Source organism: Erpetoichthys calabaricus, chromosome 4 (assembly GCF_900747795.2).
Source record: "Erpetoichthys calabaricus chromosome 4, fErpCal1.3, whole genome shotgun sequence".
Classification (NCBI taxonomy): domain Eukaryota; kingdom Metazoa; phylum Chordata; class Cladistia; order Polypteriformes; family Polypteridae; genus Erpetoichthys; species Erpetoichthys calabaricus.
In genome coordinates, this window is record NC_041397.2 from 222,451,087 (window position 1) to 222,471,842 (window position 20,756).

General features: G+C 36.5%; 1 protein-coding gene across 7 annotated transcripts in view; it reads left to right on the forward strand.

Annotated features, from left to right (window-relative positions):
- fam168a (family with sequence similarity 168 member A) overlaps positions 1-20,756 on the forward strand; it is a 193,489-nt gene that overhangs the window by 112,200 nt on the left and 60,533 nt on the right. For 5 of the 7 annotated variants that reach the window (XM_028800340.2, XM_028800342.2, XM_028800343.2 and 2 more), the window contains one exon: positions 7,180-7,305. The exons of 1 other annotated variant lie outside the window; for it this stretch is intronic. In XM_028800340.2, coding sequence (XP_028656173.2) covers positions 7,180-7,305 — 126 coding nt within the window. The remainder of the gene's footprint in view (positions 1-7,179; positions 7,306-20,756) is intronic. One more of the 7 variants, XM_028800341.2, reaches the window with a different exon arrangement.

Sequence of the window (20,756 nt, forward strand, 5' to 3'; positions counted from 1 at the left end):
GCAGAGCATTAAAAAGGAGGAAACCCAGCATCTGGTGATGTCCATGAGTTCAAGACTTCAGGCTGTCATTGCCAGCAAAGGGTTTTCAACCAAGTATTAGAAATGAACATTTTATTTCCAGTTATTTAATTTGTCCAATTACTTTTGAGCCCCTGAAATGAAGGGATTGTGTTAAAAGAAATGCTTTAGTTGCCTCACATTTTTATGCAATCGTTTTGTTCACCCCACTGAATTAAAGCTGAAAGTCTGCACTTCAACTGCATCTGAGTTGTTTCATTTAAAATTCATTGTGGTAATGTACAGAACCAAAATTAGAAAAAAGTTGTCTCTGTCCAAATATTTATGGACCTAACTGTACATTGTTAGTCTTTGTTGCCCATTTTCTGACTGAGTGTAAGGTCTGTGCTATCCAAGAATATTATCTTGGTTACTACCAGTACAGAGGAAAGCAAAGTTGTGACTAGTTTGTAAAGTCTAATTGCTTATTTGATTGGTTCAAGTTTGCTTTATTTAGTTGTGTTTACTCAAGAAAACAGGAAATTTTCAAACAAATAGAGATGAGACAGGTTAAGGTAAGTCAGTTTGAGTGCATATTTACACAAAAATGGTTACAGGATACATATCAAACCTTGCAGAGTTTCAGCTAAAATGGGTAATGTAACGAGATCAAAGTCATCTTGAGTACCTTAAGGAATGCGAGCATGACTATTTTTTGTGCTTTCACATTTAAAGTGTGCATGTGTATCTATAAAGTTAGTAATGTGAAGATGGTAAACATAGAGTTTGAAAAGTATACACAAAGCTTATGTGCACTTTCTTATTAAGATTGGTTACATAAAAACAAAAGTGGAAGTTTAAATCTCAACTCACACCTCAGCCGTCAGGTTTCACAAGACCTAATACAAAAAAGACCGCGGCAGTAGTTCTATTTGAGCCACATCTGGGTTAAACATGAAAAGTCATTCAGCAATGTAGAGATTGTAAGAGAAGTGTAGCTGAGGCTTCTGACTTGATGTTTGCAGATTTTTAAATAACAAAAATGAGGTAGCAGCTGTAATTTATCAAGAAATACTATAACAAGGCAATGTGAATCTATGGTGAAAGATCTTTGATGATCAGCCAAAGAAGGCCATAGTGCATGCAAGTATTTTCCCCTTGGAGTTTGATTGATTGATTGATTGATTGATTAATTAATTAATAACTAATACAGTAGCTTCACTGCACTGTACATCTAGTTCACCTAGACTCTCACTTACTTTTATTTGTTGTAATTTACAAATACAGATCTAAAAACCACCAAACAGAAACAAAAAATGTTTGTCAGTTATAGCTGTGAGAAATTTATTGCAAGAACATATTCCAGTGTTTCTCCTTCCATTGAAATTAGTCCAATAATCCATGAGTGCTGACTCTTTTGGAGAAAAAAGGGGAGTTTAAGTTGTAGTGGCATTTAGTCTTCTATCAAATTAAATGAATTTATTAAATCTCGGCAAATTTTCAAAATGGAGCACCCTCCAACAAGAGTGTCTATGGAGCTTGTTTACTTTTGAACAGTGCTCCATTTCTTACTCTGGCATTGTATAAATTGATTTTATTGGAAAGTTACCCTAACCTTGTGTTTCTAGTGTGTCATTTTTTTGCAATTTGTAGTCAGTATTTGGAATCAGTCTGAAACTTAGAAACAATCATGTACTTAGTCACGTACTACATTTCATTTAAATTGACCGATCCAGAGACTGAGGACTGGTAACATTTTTGGAACTGCAGGCTTCAAATGTGATATGCCTTCCATCTAAAACTGCAAGTTATAAATCTGATGCTGCCTTTAGGCAATAACCTGACTTGCCCCCACATAAAAATGCATTCTTTCTCATTAATTTAACTTTAACTTACATCTTTACTTTATTTTAACAAGTGACATAATGCATACTTTGCAGAATGTTGAGGTGCAATCAAGGACTTAGTTAACTGTTTTGGAAACTGGAACATGTTGAATGTTTATTTAATTTGTTAAAGAGAGAGATCACATCTTTGCCTGTTAATTTTTTTTATAACAATGTATTATATTAGAGCATAACAGAAATGGACAAATACAGTTTTATGTATTAATTAATACAGTACATGGAGTAACATTCTATTAGTAATTCAGAACTGAACCCAAACAGAATATCACTGATGCAATTTTAAGCTTTGGTGGTTGAGGAAAATGATCAGTATTCTGCAGTTATATATTTGTATTCTTTATCTGCCTGGTCAATGAGGTGACAACAAATTCCCCTCCACATGGTTTGTACAATTTAAGATTTTCTGTGGGTATTCTTTTATTGTAATTCAATTAAAAACTAAAAACTTTTTTGTTGTAAAAAGACGTACAAGACAAGTTTACTGTAACATGTACATGGACCATAGCGTACGTAGTACAATAAAATTCTTACTTGCATGTCTCAGAACAGTTCACAATAAATAAATGTAATTTAATTTAATTGCTACTGTTCCAGTGTGGTTTCCCTTTCTTTTTTTAGATTCACATCCCTGACGCAGCTTCATCAAATACACTGAAATTATCTGCATATCGTTTATTAGTTTAAGGCATCTGATTGTAATTAACCTGTAACAATATAATTGTCCACGGAATGGCCAAACTATTACAAATACCATAGCTGTTACTATCGCTGCGCCACTTGGAGTATTTATCCCACTGTTTCTGAGTGTGGAATCGCAGCTCTACAGCAGTTGATCGGAAAGTTCTGCTGCATATTGTATCCAGAGTGGGGAGAAATATTGGGATAGAGCTTCTAGCACACGCTGCCTCAGCCATGCGCAAAGTCTATTTGAACTGCACTCATACAGCATACGCTTCAGAGCCTTTCCTGTAGGGACCTTGCGGTTCAGAAACAGTTTTTTCCCAAGAACTATAAATGCACTCAATCAGTCCATCAAGTGTTCCTGGTAGAACTGTTTGTACTTCTAAGTACAATCACCTCGCTGTAAACTTGCACTACAGTTATAATATTGCACAACCTGAGCCACTTTATAAAGCGCATATTTACATATGATGACGACTGGCTTCTAAGTCGATTTAGATTTCCAAGCTCTATCTTCCTGGATGTTTATTGCATTATACAGATACAATTTTAACATTGAAATAATCTATATTGTTAATAATTAAACATTTGAGGACACAGTGTCGCAGCGCTAGCGACGAGCTGGCACCCCATTCAGGGATTGTTGCTGCCTTGTGCTGTATGCTTGCTGGGATTTGCGCAACCCTGGATGGATAGATGGATAGAATAATTAAATATGTATTACGAAGATATTTCAGTGCTTCTTAAAAGTTGTGAAGAATCGGCATTCTCAGCTTGAGCTTTCGAGTTTCTCCGACACTGTATATCACTCGATCAACTTCCTTTTGTTTATACCACTGTTTAAACTAATAAATAGTACATTTTTCCTTGCCTCCACTTGGTATTTGCTGAAATTCTTCTATTTTCCTCCGTGCTTTTGCCATTGTCTTTTCACAGAACACTGAACTTAAGGGATATTTATATTGATTTGCATATTCAAAGAGGCGTAATTCTGTGAAGAGACTGGGTGGGACGGCAGGCGCGTGCACATGCATTACTTTTCGCACTGACCTGGATTTATGTAGAGGAAGAATGTGGAAGTTGGTGTACGCACAGATTTATGCACCTGGATTTTTTTGTGCATATGCACCTTTCTGCTTTTGTCCTTGTGCCATGTTTTAATGTGAATTCTACACACTGCGTTATGCATGAGGCCCTAGGTGTTTGGGGATGTTAGACTGCACCACAGTGAAAATAAGTCATTTTGTGTTTTTGCTTAATAATTGTTAAACAGGTTATAAAGTTTTGTTATTAAATAGATTTCCAGAGATTATAAATCTATCTGGATGAAAATCCATGTGTCGCCCAGATTACAAAACGAGTGCTGAAGTCAACCCTTCATTTTGATTTATGTTTTAATGAGATACAGTTCTTATATTGTAGGGACACATAATGTGTACTCAGTACTGTTACTGTAGTTCTGTTGTCTCTGCCAAATTTTTTGCGCCATTTTTATTAGTAGGTTTTGTAATTTCTAGGTGTATAAGTTGGAAACTGTTCTTCTTCTTCTTTTGGCTGCTCCAGTTAGGGGTTGCCACAGTGGATCATCCAAAATTGTTGTCCACATATTGATTTGGCAAAATTTTACACCGGATGCCCTTCCTGACGTAACCCTCCCCATTTATCCGGGCTTGGGACCAGCACGAAGAAAAACACTGGTTTGTGCATCCCCTGTGGCTCGGTAGACTTAATATTTAGTCTTTAAAAAATTAAGATCAACACATAGATACACATATTTATATCCATTTCCAAACCCTGCTTATCAAGCCAATTGTCACCTCCACCCAAAAAGTGTTTTCCACACTGACATTTTTAATTTCTACATTAGATTCTACCCTGTCATTGTTTTATCATTAAGTTGAAAATTAGCATGCATTTTGAAAGTAATGAACTTGTGTGAAGAAATGCAAAGAATTTTCCACCACCACAGCCAGCAGAGAGCATATTCCTAGTCTAAGACTGACTGACAAACAGATGTTGTAGACCATGTCCCCCTTTGAAAGGTCATTATTGAAATAAAGCAAGTTGTATTGGCAAATGCCATGATCCCTGAGATTGCAAAGTCCAACACTCAGTGTTAAATTACCTTTCTAATTTTAAAATACTGTTTAGTACACTCATATTTATCTAAAATGGTGTTTTGTAGCTCAACACAAGCGGAAAAATTGAGACTATTGGGTAAAAAGTAATTTTTTAAGAGTTCACTCCTTTGTAAAGATCTATTGTCACATCAACTTACATCTCTAAATTTCCTCTATGTGAATCTGTGCTTGACAGTGCAAGTGTGTATACTGTTTGGAGCAATGTTAATGCTTGGCTTCAAGTACTATAAGATTTTAATTAACTACTAAGCAAAACACAATTGGAAAAACTGTTAAGAAGAATGGAATACTCACTAAATTTACCTCGGTGTTCAAAGTTTTCACTCTTCCACTTGTAGAATCTGTAAAATACCTGTAAGAATTCAACTGAGAAATTTAACGGTATTTTCTTCATCACTTGTATTAGGGTAACCTATTGATTTATGAAGTTGTATGGTATTCACAGGTGATGGAATGGGGATCAAATTATTTTATTGTTTTTATTTTTGTTAAAGTTGAAGAACCCAGTGGATAAACTCAATGCTTGTTTTGTTACTCTTATGAAGTTATAAACCTCAGTTTAACCAGTTGAGTGCTGCTTGTACTTGCCATCTGTTTCATTGCTGCTTCACTGCTGTCTCAATACACTGTAAACATTAAAAATGTTTTCATATGACCACCATCACTATCTGGTAGCAAGAGGATTTATTACTTTCATTTTTGACATGGATGGAGTAATACTGAATTTTTTATTTTATTATCTGTTTAATGTCCAGCTGTTTTTAACAGAGGTATTTATAACAGAAACTAATCTTCTTTTGTGAAAACTCATTGAACTAGTGATCAACTTGCATATGTAATTTTCCAATTCCGTTATGAGTGAATTACTTCTGTCCGTGTCAGCACATTCTTTGTAAGGTGTCATGATGTTTTACGTACTTGACCAGAAAACTTTCTATTTTTTCTCAAGAGCAAGCCGAAAGCTTTTTTTTTTTTTTTTTTTTTGCTAAAATATTGTTAAAGAAATAGTTTTAGACCGGAAGAGCAATGCATAAAGGGGAAACGCATTCACACGGGATCAGACCTTCGAAATGAAGCGTTGTCTTTTCTCCTCTTTCATTGGTTAAGAGTCTTTACTTCAATTGAAAATATTGATCCTGTGTGAACGAGTTCCTGTACCTGCACTACTCTAAAATGCATGCTTTTTGCATGTTGTGAGCATACAGTTAGGTGATTTTGCATGTGATTTTATGATATATGAGTAATATGAGATTTTTTTCATGGATGTTTTTGATACTGTTTGCTGTTGTCCAGCTTTGGTCTCCATAGAGGCCCATTCTATCAAAAACTTTATCTTAGTTCTCCATGAAGTTAATTTTTTTTCAACCATCACTACAGACCACATGGGGTAAGTAACAACTTAAAAAAATGTTTAATTTTTGTGTAGTATACTCTTTTAATGGCATAAACTTTCCAATCCCAACATACTATAACTATTCATTTATAAATAAAGAAAATATATTTGCATATGTCAGATCTTTTATAACTAAAGCAGTTCCAAACAGGTGCAGTTCCTATTCTTTGTGAAAGAAACGATCACCTTCAGTCATATTTTTTGTGTGGTAACAAACTGTAATTGATCATTTCTTGATTCTGCAGTGCCTTCTAATGCTTGCAGTACATGTCACACTTCTCTACTTAGTCTGACAGAATAGTTGCCCTTTACCTGTCACTGATAAGAAGATATAAAAGCCTATTTATGAGTGAAACGACACTGGTGGAATTGTGTGCAGTACTACATACTCTAGAACCAAAAGTAAACTCCTTAATGTTTAGACAAAGCTCATACTGATTGAACGTGCACTTGGCTAATTAACAGATAGTCTAGCCAATCAGATTTGTTGGTAATTGATACAAAGCATAAATTATGTCCAAGCAGAGAACAGAAAACTTTTTCCATAAGTCCCTTGTGCAAAATGAGTAAATTGGTAAGAGCAGACAAGTGCTGTTAGAGCTGGAAAAAGGGTGGGTGTTGATGGCTGTTACAGATATCTTAACTACCATGAGGGTAACAGCTGAACAGCGGGAGGCAGTGTGCAATATAAGTGATAAATAACTTGTGCCCACATAGGTTTTTCCTGACTTTCTTTAAATTATGCAATGGTTTTACATGTCACTCAATTTGAACTTTATTTTTTTGATTACTTTCTGAAAATTTATTTTTTTAAATCTAGTGTACAATATAGAAGATACTCTAGCTCATTATTATAATTTTTTTTTTTTGCTCCCGTCAGGGTTTGTTTACATGTGCAATATGTGCAATGAATGCCTTTACAATTGTGTATGATTTGTGCATCACATTTTTCATAGTGCATACATGGCTGTGTACAGCTGTCTATTTGAACATCCAACACATGCAGTCCAGTTTGAACAGTATATGATTTATAACACTCTTCTATTGTCTCCACCTTAAGCAGTTCTACTGGTGAAGCAGGGCTGGCCACAGACCTCAACTTCTGGGGCCACTGAAGGTTCCTATGACCTCCCAGTGGACGCTGGGACTGAAAACCGAACTTACCAAGCCTCTTCTGCTGCATTCAGTAAATATCTTTGTTTTTTATGGGATTGTTTCCCTTTTGAAGAGTTTTGCATATGATTTATTTAAGATAGCTAACTAGAGATGGAAATAAGGCAGATGAGCAGCTAAATACCCAACCCATCAATAAGTTGCCCATAACTTACTAGTATTCTTTTCTTGACAATATGACCAAAAGACATTTACTGTTTTGTTTGGTTGGGAGAAAGACAGATACTATGTGATTGTTCCTACTCATAATATGTCTGTAGTCTATAAAATGTTGGCTTGCATTTTCTTGAGCTCGTGTGACTGGCTTCAGAGCTGCCCAGTACATCTTATTTCCATCTTGGTTACCCCAGTACCCATGTCATATTATTTGGTGCTTCTGAGTTAGATGTATGGCAGTTTTACTTGAATATAAAACTCAAGCTCTACTAACAGCAGAGGAATAATGTGTAAAATAAATTTTTGATGCTAAAAATATTGGCTAGTCTTTTTGATGTGTTACTTATTATAAGGTTAACACCATCTTATAACTTAGTTTTACAGGCTTATGATACACAGCAGTAAACAGTATACATAAGATAAATGATTCAAATTTACAATACACACAGTTAACTGTAAAATATTGTTCATTCATTCTTAGCCTGAATTTAATTAACTTGTTCTAAAAGTAGTTATAGTTCTGCTCATATTTTTATATTACTAGGATATTGTGGCTTGAACATTAAATGTGTTTGAACATAGCTTTGAACAAATTATTTGTTAAACATAATAAGTGGACTGTTAAAATATAGGAAACAATGCTTAAATTAGTTTAATCTTGTTTGATTTGTTATAGCTATTGTCCTGTCTCTTTATTAATGTACATATTAAAATTATAATATATAAAATTTATCAATGGGTTGAGGAAGGAAGCAGTAGGTCCCAAGAAAAGCCAGACAAACACAAGAACAACATACAGTTTCTGCACAGTGCGGGTGGGCCTAAGGTATAGCAATTGTTGTGTGTGTGTGTGTGTGTGTGTGTGTGTGTGTGTGTGTGTATATATATATATATATATATAGATATACAGTGGTGTGAAAAACTATTTGCCCCCTTCCTGATTTCTTATTCTTTTGCATGTTTGTCACACAAAATGTTTCTGATCATCAAACACATTTAACCATTAGTCAAATATAACACAAGTAAACATAAAATGCAGTTTGTAAATGGTGGTTTTTATTATTTAGGGAGAAAAAAAAATCCAAACCTACATGGCCCTGTGTGAAAAAGTAATTGCCCCCTGAACCTAATAACTGGTTGGGCCACCCTTAGCAGCAATAACTGCAATCAAGCGTTTGCGATAACTTGCAATGAGTCTTTTACAGCGCTCTGGAGGAATTTTGGCCCACTCATCTTTGCAAAATTGTTGTAATTCAGCTTTACTTGAGGGTTTTCTAGCATGAACCGCCTTTTTAAGGTCATGCCATAGCATCTCAATTGGATTCAGGTCAGGACTTTGACTAGGCCACTCCAAAGTCTTCATTTTGTTTTTCTTCAGCCATTCAGAGGTGGATTTGCTGGTGTGTTTTGGGTCATTGTCCTGCTGCAGCACCCAAGATCACTTCAGCTTGAGTTGACGAACAGATGGCCGGACATTCTCCTTCAGGATTTTTTGGTAGACAGTAGAATTCATGGTTCCATCTATCACAGCAAGCCTTCCAGGTCTTGAAGCAGCAAAACAACCCCAGACCATCACACTACCACCACCATATTTTACTGTTGGTATGATGTTCTTTTTCTGAAATGCTGTGTTCCTTTTACGCCAGATGTAACGGGACATTTGCCTTCCAAAAAGTTCAACTTTTGACTCATCAGTCCACAAGGTATTTTCCCAAAAGTCCTGGCAATCATTGAGATGTTTCTTAGCAAAATTGAGACGAGCCCTAATGTTCTTTTTGCTTAACAGTGGTTTGCGTCTTGGAAATCTGCCATGCAGGCCGTTTTTGCCCAGTCTCTTTCTTATGGTGGAGTCGTGAACACTGACCTTAATTGAGGCAAGTGAGGCCTGCAGTTCTTTAGACGTTGTCCTGGGGTCTTTTGTGACCTCTCGGATGAGTCGTCTCTGCGCTCTTGGGGTAATTTTGGTCGGCCGGCCACTCCTGGGAAGGTTCACCACTGTTCCATGTTTTTGCCATTTGTGGATAATGGCTCTCACTGTGGTTCGCTGGAGTCCCAAAGCTTTAGAAATGGCTTTATAACCTTTACCAGACTGATAGATCTCAATTACTTCTGTTCTCATTTGTTCCTGAATTTCTTTGGATCTTTGCATGATGTCTAGTTTTTGAGGTGCTTTTGGTCTACTTCTCTGTGTCAGGCAGCTCCTATTTAAGTGATTTCTTGATTGAAACAGGTGTGGCAGTAATCAGGCCTGGGGGTGGCTACGGAAATTGAACTCAGGTGTGATACACCACAGTTAGGTTATTTTTTAACAAGGGGGCAATTACTTTTTCACACAGGGCCATGTAGGTTTGGATTTTTTTTCTCCCTAAATAATAAAAACCATCATTTAAAAACTGCATTTTGTGTTTACTTGTGTTATATTTGAGTAATGGTTAAATGTGTTTGATGATCAGAAACATTTTGTGTGACAAACATGCAAAAGAATAAGAAATCAGAAAGGGGGCAAATAGTTTTTCACACCACTGTAGATATATAGATATAGATATTATTATATAGATATAGATATAGATAGATATAGATAATTTAATTAAGAATCTGAAGATAACATATTTAATACAGTAAACTTTGGTATTTGTGTTTTCTTGAAAGGATTTTGGAATCACATATCAGAAATATATCTTCAGTAATGTAAGGTATAGAGTTAGGAAACATGCCATAATCTTAAACAAATCGTATCAGTTACTTCTTAAAAAGAGGCATACTGCTGTTGCGTACAATTATTAAACACCCTAATTTAGAACATTTTTGGAATTGTATTTTAAATAACTTAAACATTTTCTTGACTTTCTTTTATATTGTACATCAGTTTATATATTAAGGGTAGTTTTAAGTTCTGTACATGAATGTAATTAGGTAAGAGTCATAATTCTGGGGTTTGTTACATTTTCAAACTGTGTACATTAAACAGTAGTCAATATAAATGGCTTTGCTGTGATCAAGGGTGAAGAATAGAGAGTGACGTATAATAGAAATGAAATCTAGAGCACCATCAAACATAACCTGTTTTTTACTAAAGTTAATAGTAATCTTAGTAAGAAGTATGGGAGTAAATGGTTAAATTCTCAAATGATAACAGTAATTTTTCTTTGTGTTAACAATATAAAATTTTCATGTTTGTGAAATGAATACCAGATTTGACCAGTGTTTTCGATATCTAAATATTGACACTGATAAAGATGCGTTTACCTATATAATTTTGTTGTACAGGAGCATTTCATTCCAGACATGTTATACTTCAACTGTCAGCCTTCAGATCAAAAGTATAGGTATCAGGTTTTAGCTCAAATGTTTTTCATTCTTGTCCTGGATGCTTTAGATTTCATCTAGTAATTTTGTAGGTTAAAGAAGACAGTGATGCTGCTACTACGTGTATTTGCCTTATCACATTAAAATACACATCCACATTCATCAAAAACTACTAGTTTTAACATTTTCACTGGAACTCTAGGTAATTATATTGGTATTCACTTTTTTAAAGGGAATTTTCATATCCAGTGATGATTACAAAACAATATTTTCAAGTTACAGTTTGTGTTTTTCTTTTGCTAAATTTTACAATTTAAAGCCATTATTTTATCATTCTTTTATTTTTGGTAGTTGTTGATGGACTTGCCTCTGTTCTTATGAAATAGCTCATTATGATTTATGAAACTTATGATAACTGTTAGTAGTCTTTCTTGTATGCTTCGTAGCATTACACTTGGAAAAGATGCTATAAAAGAAATTTTTTTCCAAGCTCACTGAAATAGTTGCTGTATCTTTCAGGCTTGTTTTCCTGGAAAGTGGCAATACTATGTGGCAGTCTTTCCTTCAAGCATTAGAGTGCTTCAGCTGAGAAAAACACCATAAAAAGCAGTTGTTTTAACATGCTATGTGGTAATTTTTTTTTTATTTTTCTACCCACTTTACATGTCATTAATTGATTTTTGCAGTGTTGATATGTTATTACTCATTTGAATATTTAAAATGTAGCTGTTTTAAGTTTAAGTAGTGATGCAACCTATTCAAAATTATTTCTTACAATATGCTTTTTGGATTAGTGGTAATCCAAGCAGATGATAACATTGTTTGCTTTAGCTTCTTACAAAAACATTATCCTTACCAAACAAAGCTTCTTAAAAGTATATGTTCTTCTTTCTCTTTTTTAAAATTTAGTACTTCTTACAAACTTTTAGCACAGTGCGCTAAATCATTATATAGTCCTTAAACATTATACCATACCTAATTACTAACATTTTGAATTACTAATATCTTACAATCTAGCAAGACAGTGTTCTGATACTACAATCTACCAATTACTCCTTTTCCATAGAATTCAAAGCCTGAGTAAGCTCTGTCAATTGGAGGTGGAAATCTAGAAGGAAAGCTTCATCTTCAGTCAGCATAGGAAGGTCCAGACACTGTAGCCCTTGTGTGCCTTCTTCACAATAGCAGAGAGTTCAGTTCTTCCCTGGTATGACTTTTTAGTGTTTCATAGCTAGAACCCACCACACGAAATCATGCATAGTCGAGAGTGTTCAATTTTATTAGTTGCATTTGATATAATAAAGTTAAAAATAGCTAATTTGATAGATACTCATATATATGCTACATCCTCTACTGAGCTTTGTGTTGCAGAAATAATTTAAATTTGTTGCAATTTTCTGGCAGAGCCTGGTACTCCGGAGTAATGATGTATTGAATTGCCTAACACAAGAAAGAAGTATGGAAAGTTAAAACTTTGAAAGGGCAAATTTGTGGTACAGTATGTATAAGCATTAGAAAGCACACCACATCTATGACAGATAGGGATGTCAGGATACAAGAACATTTCTATCGGATACCAATAAGTGAAATTTTTACTCCATACCTATTCAATTTCACGGCAAACACAGAAATCTTATTTAATGGCTTTTTATCAAAAGATACTCCCATTATTTAAGGGAACAACCTCGTGCCCTTTTCTGAAACAATTAAAAATACACTGTATAAACACTGCCAACAACAACAGAATAACCCAACTATATTTTAAGTAAATTAGTATTGCATTTCATTTTTCTCTTTGTTAATGTCAAGACTTGAATTGTATTGTGTGATAGACACAGGGATTCTCCCAATGTAATAACAAGTATCGGGTGCTGGGGTTATAATCTTAGGGGGATTTCAGCACAGAGTTTATAAAGGATTATGCATTCATGGACTACCTAATTTTTCTTACCGTGTGCCCATATTAAATTTATTCCCTGATGTTTTCTCTACAGAATCCAAAACTACTACAACCCCAATTCCAATGAAGTTGGGACGTTGTGTAAAATGTAAATAAAAACAGAATACAATGATTTGCAAATCCTTTTCAACCTACATTCAATTGAATACACTACGAAGACAAGATATCGAATGTTCAAACTGATAAACTTTATTGTTGGTTTGCAAATCTTCACTCATTTTGAATTTGATGCCTGCAACACGTTCCAAAAAAGCTGGGACAAGGGCAGCAAAAGACTGGGAAAGTTGAGGAATGTTCAAAAAACACCTGTTTTGAACATTCCACAGGTGAACAGGTTAATTAGAAACAGGTGTTAGTCATGATTGGGTATAAAAGGAGCATCCCCAAAAGGCTGAGTCCGTTCACAAGCAAGAGTGGGGCGAGGTTATGGGCAAATAGTCCAGCAGTTTAAGAACAATGTTTCTCAACGTACAATTGCAAGGAATCTAGGGATTTCATCATCTACTGTCCATAATATCAAAAGATTCAGAGAATCTGGAGAAATCTCTGCACGTAAGCGGCAAGGCCGAATACCAACACTGGATGCCCGTGACCTTCGATCCCTCAGGCGGCACTGCATTAAAAACCAACATCATTCTGTAAAGGATATTACCACGTGGGCTCAGGAATACTTCAGAAAACCATTGCCAGTTAGCACAGTTCGTCGCTACATCAGCAAGTGCAAGTTAAAACTCTACCATGCAAAGCAAAAGCCATATATCAACAACACCCAGAAATGCCACCGGCTTCTCTGGGCCCAAGCTCATCTGAGATGGACTGATGCAAAGTGGAAAAGTGTGCTGTGGTCTGATGAGTCCACATTTCAAATTGTTTTTGGAAATCATGGACATCGTGTCCTCTGGGCCAAAGAGGAAAAGGACCATCTGGATTGTTATCAGCGCAAAGTTCAAAAGCCAGCATCTGTGATGGTATGGGGGTGTGTTAGTTCCCATGGCATGGGTAACTTGCACATTTGTGAAGGCACTTTAATGCTGAAAGGTACATGCAGGTTTTGGAGCAACATATGCTGCCATCCAAGCGACGTCTTTTTCAGGGATGTCCCTGCTTATTTCAGCAGGACAATGCGAAGCCTCATTCTGCATGTGTTACAACAGCGTGGCTTCGTAGTAAAAGAGTGCGGGTACTAGACTGGCCTGCCTGCAGTCCAGACCGGTCTCCCATTGAAAATGTGTGGCGCATTATGAAGCGCAAAATACGACAACGGAGACCCCGGACTGTTGAGCAACTGAAGTTGTACATCAAGCAAGAATGGGAAAGAATTCCACCTACACAGCTTCAACAATTAGTGTCCTCAGTTCCCAAACGCTTATTGAGTGTTGTTAAAAGGAAAGGTGATATAACACAGTGGTAAACATGCCCCTGTCCCAGCTTTTTTGGAACGTGTTGCAGGCATCAAATTCAAAATGAGTGAAGATTTGCAAAACAGCAATAAAGTTTATCAGTTTGAACATTCGATATCTTGTCTTTGTAGTGTATTCAATTGAATATAGGTTGAAAAGGATTTGCAAATCATTGTATTCTGTTTTTATTTACGTTTTACACAACGTCCCAACTTCATTGGAATTGGGGATGTATTTAAAATCAATCTGTACTGCTGAATTAGTGTATTTCAAGATAATTCAGGATATTTTCATTTTTTTGCACTCTTCAAAGATGATTTTCTACCATGCTTTTAAAATCAGGCTGAGCAGAGAATTACTGTGTTAGGTTTATAACATTTTCTGTTTAAGATTTATAATAGCATCATTAACTGGATACAAAACTTATGTAGAGTGGTATTTAATAGATGAGTGAAGTTAGTTAAAATTTCAGATGTCATAAACTTGTGGGGCTTTGGTTGTCTAAATGTGGCCCACCTTTTTTACATTTGTCCAAACTTTAAGGCATCCTGTGTGAAATCGTCAGTTTTACATGATTTCAATATTGCAGAACTACTTTAAAATAACCTTTGTTGTGGTGTTTTCATTTCATTGCACTCTCAAAACATCCACAAATCTATTTCTAAACTGGCTCAGTATTGAGATAAAAGTGGCAATAACAAAAGCTTGTGTGTGTTTTGCTATAATAACATATACTTTCCACAATCACCATGATTAAATTTTCCTGCCTCAAACACAAAGGCTTTGAAGACGTCTGCTGTTTTTCTTTTCGATATGCGTTAATGCAGTGCTTTATATCATCCTGACTGTGAGACATTTTTATATTATAGCAACCCTGGGACTGCACCTGAGAAGGACATATTCTTTGGGTGGTTGAGCACATGTCAGAGGGGGTGGAGATACCAAGAGAAGCTGACTAAAGCCCATCAGCCTGGGTGTGTGGATGCCAGCAAGCCTTGAATGTGGACCCTTGCCTTGGGTTGGCTCATGAAGCCGAGGTTTAGTGTAGCAGTTGAGTTGCCTCTAGCTCCATGTGAGCAGAATGAGGCAGACCTGGGAGGCATATATATGTGGGCAACTAAATAAAGCAGCTGGCAGTACATGTTTCCTTGGCATTTAGAGCGACCACTGATGAAGTTAATGGACCTATTTAGGGCCTTTCACCTGCAGTCTGCCACAAGGTGCTGATTCCATTCCTAGTTGTCTATTTACATCTACTTGCAGTCATGTATGAGTGCATGACTGACTTTCATTCGGTACTATCAATACTGTACAATACCTAATATGGCTCCATTTTCATAATTTATGTATTAACACGGCGCTGAAGTTCTTGTGACATCCCTAGTAACAAAGGAGGAAAGCTTTTGATAGAAAAATATGTAATCTAGTCTGCACTGAATGTGGTGGCAGGGGAAGTCAGTGTTCTCCCCAGAAATTTTTTCCAGCCGGTTGGCATGAAAAAGTAGCCGGGCGGGACAGGGAAATTTGGTGGTGGGGAAAATTTAAATGTGCGCTATTTTCATTAGTTAATTATTATTAATTATTTTCCAATGCTCAATATGACTTATTTTTTAAGGTTTGACACTTGTGCCAGAATATTTTTATTAAATTTAAGAAGTATCCAATTCAGGATCCTGCAACCCTAACAAAAATTTTAAATAACAATTGTTATGACATAAACCAAGAGGCACAAGTATTGTCACTGTCTGGAAGAAAAGTGAAAACAATGGGAAAAAAAATTATGGGAAAAATATAAACATATTCTTCAAAGCCAACTTGCATATGCAGAAGGTGTCTTCAGTTTAATATTTATTCTTCTTTTCTTCCAAGAGGCCCAGTTGTCTGCAGCTTTCCCATAATCAAAGTCCCCAGGATCTGGGCTCTCCAAGGAGATCAGCATGAGATTATTTAGCGTGCTTTGATTCATGCGATTTCTCTAAACATGTCTTGATCCTTTTAATGGCAGAAAACCCCCTTCCCCCTTTCACATTCAGCTGTCCTCACTGGGAGGGATCACTAGCCCAACATGAGCTGGTTTGGCTAAATTTGGAAACGACTCTTAGAGCTCTGATGTCGTTGCCATTTTTAGTAAAATCTGTTTTGGACTGAAGTCTTTGTATGATTGACTTCTGATCATTTTTGACGTAACTGTCCATTCTTGCCTGCTACTTTCATATTTTAAAATTGGAGGGCTACCATTTTTGGAGTAATGATCGAAAAGAATTTCAGTAGACTCACTTGAATTGTGAGTTTCTGCATTAATAACTTCTGAAAAGCTGGAAATAATTGGCATGTCAGGGAATCTTACATCTAGGTGCTTGACAGCTGTCTCTAGGTATTTTATCATGTAATGTCATTCAAAACTGCAATATAACACTCTGTGTATAAACAGTGCAAAGATCTGACCATTCTTCTGCCAGACAATGATGAAGGCTTTGAAAATATCTCCCAGGAGTGTCTTTCAAATCTATGATGGACAATTTTGTGGTGAGCAAAATTGGCTCAATTTCGGTAAGATTGACATCTTGCCTTTGCCATATAAGTTGGACAACAAAGGTAATACGTCTGAAAGGATCATCAGAGAGGAAACAAACTTGTACATTTTAATATATCTGCTTAATTCTTCAACTGTGATGTCATTTCATTCAGTGACCTCAGCTATGATACTCTTTATACACTGTCGTAGTGACTGTACTACAGAGTCATGAGACAGCCATCTAGTGTCACTGATCATTTTCAGCTCAATCTGAGGAATGTTCAGAATATTTTGGAAGAAATAGAACAGCTGCCTTAAGATGTCGTTCAGTTTTGTTAAATAAGGTACAGCAGCTGCTGCTTGGGCACTTGGAAGGGCCAATCTGTGGTTTACACAGTGGCAGTTGACCAAGAGTCCAGATGTTTTATCTTTAAGCAGTTTTACCACACCTTTCTGTTATCCCAATCATAACAGCCGCTCCATCTGACCCTAGTCCAACCAGATTAGCAGTTTTCAATCCTAGAGTGTCCATAGTCTCACTCAGTGTGTTGGTTATAGTCTCCGCTTTGCCATCAATCATATTGTGGGTTGATACAAAACTAATTCTGACCTTTTTAGTGACCTGGCAAACATATTTAATGTAAATAATGAATTGTTTTACAACTGAGATGGCTAAGGTTTCATCACACAGAATACTGAAAAAGTTTTCAGTGTGTATATTTTTCAGTATGTTAGACAGCTGTTGCATTATTCTTTCAGAGGTGTAATGTGCATTTTTACCAACATTGAGATGTTGTAAAAAGGAACAACCCATTTCTTTACATTGTTCCAACAGCTTTTCAAACAACGTTGTATGTGGCAACTCATTTTTTGCCAACCAGTACATGGATCTTAAAGCTCCCACAAAGGCATCTCTCTGTAAGTTATTTAACACAGATAGAGATCTTTCAATTTGACCGATTCCAGTTTGCTCTAGTACATGCTTTCTTAAAAGGTCAGCAGAAGACTCAAATGTGCATTTTACTTTTTTCATGGTCCAGCAGGCTTTCTTTTCGAATTTTTGTGCATGGCACATTTACCCAAGGTAACTCCCTCCTTGGGGGGTGTTTGTTTGAATATTTCATGCACAATGAGCACCACATACCATTTTCTTTGACCATTAGACAATCAAAATCTTTAAGCCATTGTTTGTTTATGCCAGATAAGTGGTGCTTAGATTTATCAATTGGCAGAGTGTGTGCTGAAGAGATTTCCCATGATGGACCAGCTTCTACAATGTCTTGGTCTGAAATTGCTACATCAGGAGTTGACACTGCACCTTTATTAGTTTGTGGTGTCTCTTTTCTGAAATAACTGAGCAGTGTTGTTTTCTGAACACTTTTATTACTCATGTTGGTAAAACGTTTGGAAAAAATTTAAAAGTACCTATGAATAAGACTTTTGAGTGGGGAAGTGTGAGCCTGTTGGATATTCAATGCACACTTGCACTACGACAGCGCAAGATATGAACAATAAAAGGAATGGCAGATGGGTCACTTTAACAAAACCCTCAGCAATTCAGTGACAAAACTTTTTCTCAGGACACTGTGTGCTGCAGGGGTTTCTGCACACTTTTTGCAATATGGACGCAGGTCCAAATATGAGCAGCATTTTTATCACTGTAATTTAATAGTTTTTTTTATCAATATGCTGCTGCTGGAGTATGTGAATTTCCCCTTGGGATTAATAAAGTTTGTCTGTCTGTCTATGTCTGTCTGTCTGAATGGCAGATGGGGTCACTTTAACAAAACCCTCAGTAATGCAGGAAAAAAACACTTTTCCTCAGGAAACTGTGCTGCAAGGATTTCTGCACACTTCCATTATAGATGCAGGTCCAAATATGAGCAAATGTAAGAACGGCAGATGGGGTCATTTTAACAAAACCCTCAGTATGAGCAAATATAAAAACGGCAGATGGGGTCACTTTAACAAAACCCTCAGTATGAGCAAATATAAAAACGGCAGAGGGAGTCACTTCAACAGGAACCGCAGTGAGTGCTACAAGGATTTTTGCACAAAGAACACACCTAACGCTAACAACTGTATACTGTGTATATATTGGTTTGCTATGTACTGAACAAGAAGAGAGCAGCTGTACGGTACACAGACTGCACTGACACAGAACATAAATGTCACTTCCTGATGCCCTTTTTCTGGTATCTGGCAGGCTGGTTCCACGAGTCTTTTTTTTTTTTTTTTTATTTTTATTTTATCAGTCCTCCTTTCGCCCGCCCACCTCCACATCCTCTTTGCTTGTGAACTGCCACTCTGTCTCCGCTATTAGCATGTACAGCTCCCTCTCACCCATCCACCTCCCCATACTCCTTGCTGTTGTATTAAGCTGCTACGCCCATGCTATTACCATGTACAGCTCCCTCTCGAAAGCCCACCTCCTCATTCTCTTTGCTTGTGAACTCCGCTCCGCCTCGTCCCCGCTATTAGCTTGTTCAGCATAGAGTGATCGGTAATATCCCGCTACGCACTTCTCCCCTCGCCACTTGCGATCCTACTTCTAAAGTATTTGCCCACCCGCTCGCTCATCCCTTGCCATCTCAGCAGATGTAGATCTGTGGATGTCATCTCACAATGTCATGCAAGATGACAGCCGGGCGCTCAACTAAATTAGCTGGGCGACGCGAGGGAGCACACTGGAAGTTGAAAGAGAATTACTTTCATGGTTGGATTAGGATATCCATTGTTGCAAGGGTGTAAAAGGTTCACGAGTACACTTCCATCAGTTCCTATCATTCATTATTTCAAGCCATTTAAACTTTAAGGTATGACTGATGATAGATAATGAAAAGGAAAACTGATAAGTGGTGGTATGTAAATGCTATGCAACGCTAGTCTCTTGCAACCAAGTTCAACAAGAAGAAAGGAGAAAATACCCCCGAAGTCCAATCCAGATTCAAACATCTTAGGTTGTAAAATATGCCACATTAAAATGAGCACACCAAACTTGTTGGAATTGAACAAATAAAGTAACACAATTGCTGTAGTATTTATTTTTAAAGGGAGGGAATCCTTCCCTAATAATTTATTGTCCTGTAGAGAACCAGCAACTGTTTTCTTTGCACCAGAGGAAACCAAGAATGCTGGATCTTCTTACTATACTTCTTACTAAATTGAGGCCATGGACATACAAAGAAGTAAAAAGCAATTCCGATATTATAGGGAGGGAAAATTGATAAAAATAGACATTGGAGAAAGTAAGCTGACATAGAATGGAAGGGACACGTTTGCCAGCACCACACCCCTGCATGTCTTATGCACAACTCCACCTTACAAATATCCCCTTGTAACAACATATGAAAAACAGGCTGTTTTCTTGCTTTCCTTGTAATCAACCAGAAATCCACAAACAAGTAAACTCACTCAAATTCAAAGAGTAAATTGGAGGATAACACATTGCGAGAAGTGGCTTTTTGTAGCATAAACTCTGACATTTCATTGTCATGGGGCAGAAGTCATATACAGCATAAGTCATACAGCATATAAAGTAATCATTGGCCATAGTTTTTTTTGAGTTTAACGGAGTTTTCTACTTTAGAGTTTCCTTGAGATTCTCCATTTCTACATTCTAATTCAAAGTAATTCTGAATTAAGATTTTCCACTTGTCCCAGAGTCTGGATTTTGGTCTCATTGTCACTCTGTGAAGCCAGCAATGCACCAAATTTTTTATTTTACTTTTTTATTCATCATCTACATCCTTAATTTGCTCTTGAATTATAGCAAGATCTTCTTGATAGGAGTGTTTTTTTGATTAATTAAAAAATTAATGCCTTGGAAGTGGCCATGCTGAAACTATTGACATCTTCTGCATCAGTGCAAAACTTCTTCAGTTAACTCAAGATTTCATCAAGGAATATTTCCATTTTTGACCTTAGCCACTACCTTTTAATAAAAAGGTACATCTGAGAAAATGTGTAATAGTATGTAGTAGTAAGTTTTACAAGAATGAATGTTAATTAAAAAAAAAAATAAGGAAAAAAAGCATCCTGTTTCCTAGGACTTATAGTACACATTCATCCACTTTCTAGGGGTACATGACCTCTTTGAATTATTAATACCTTTAGTGTAGTTTGAA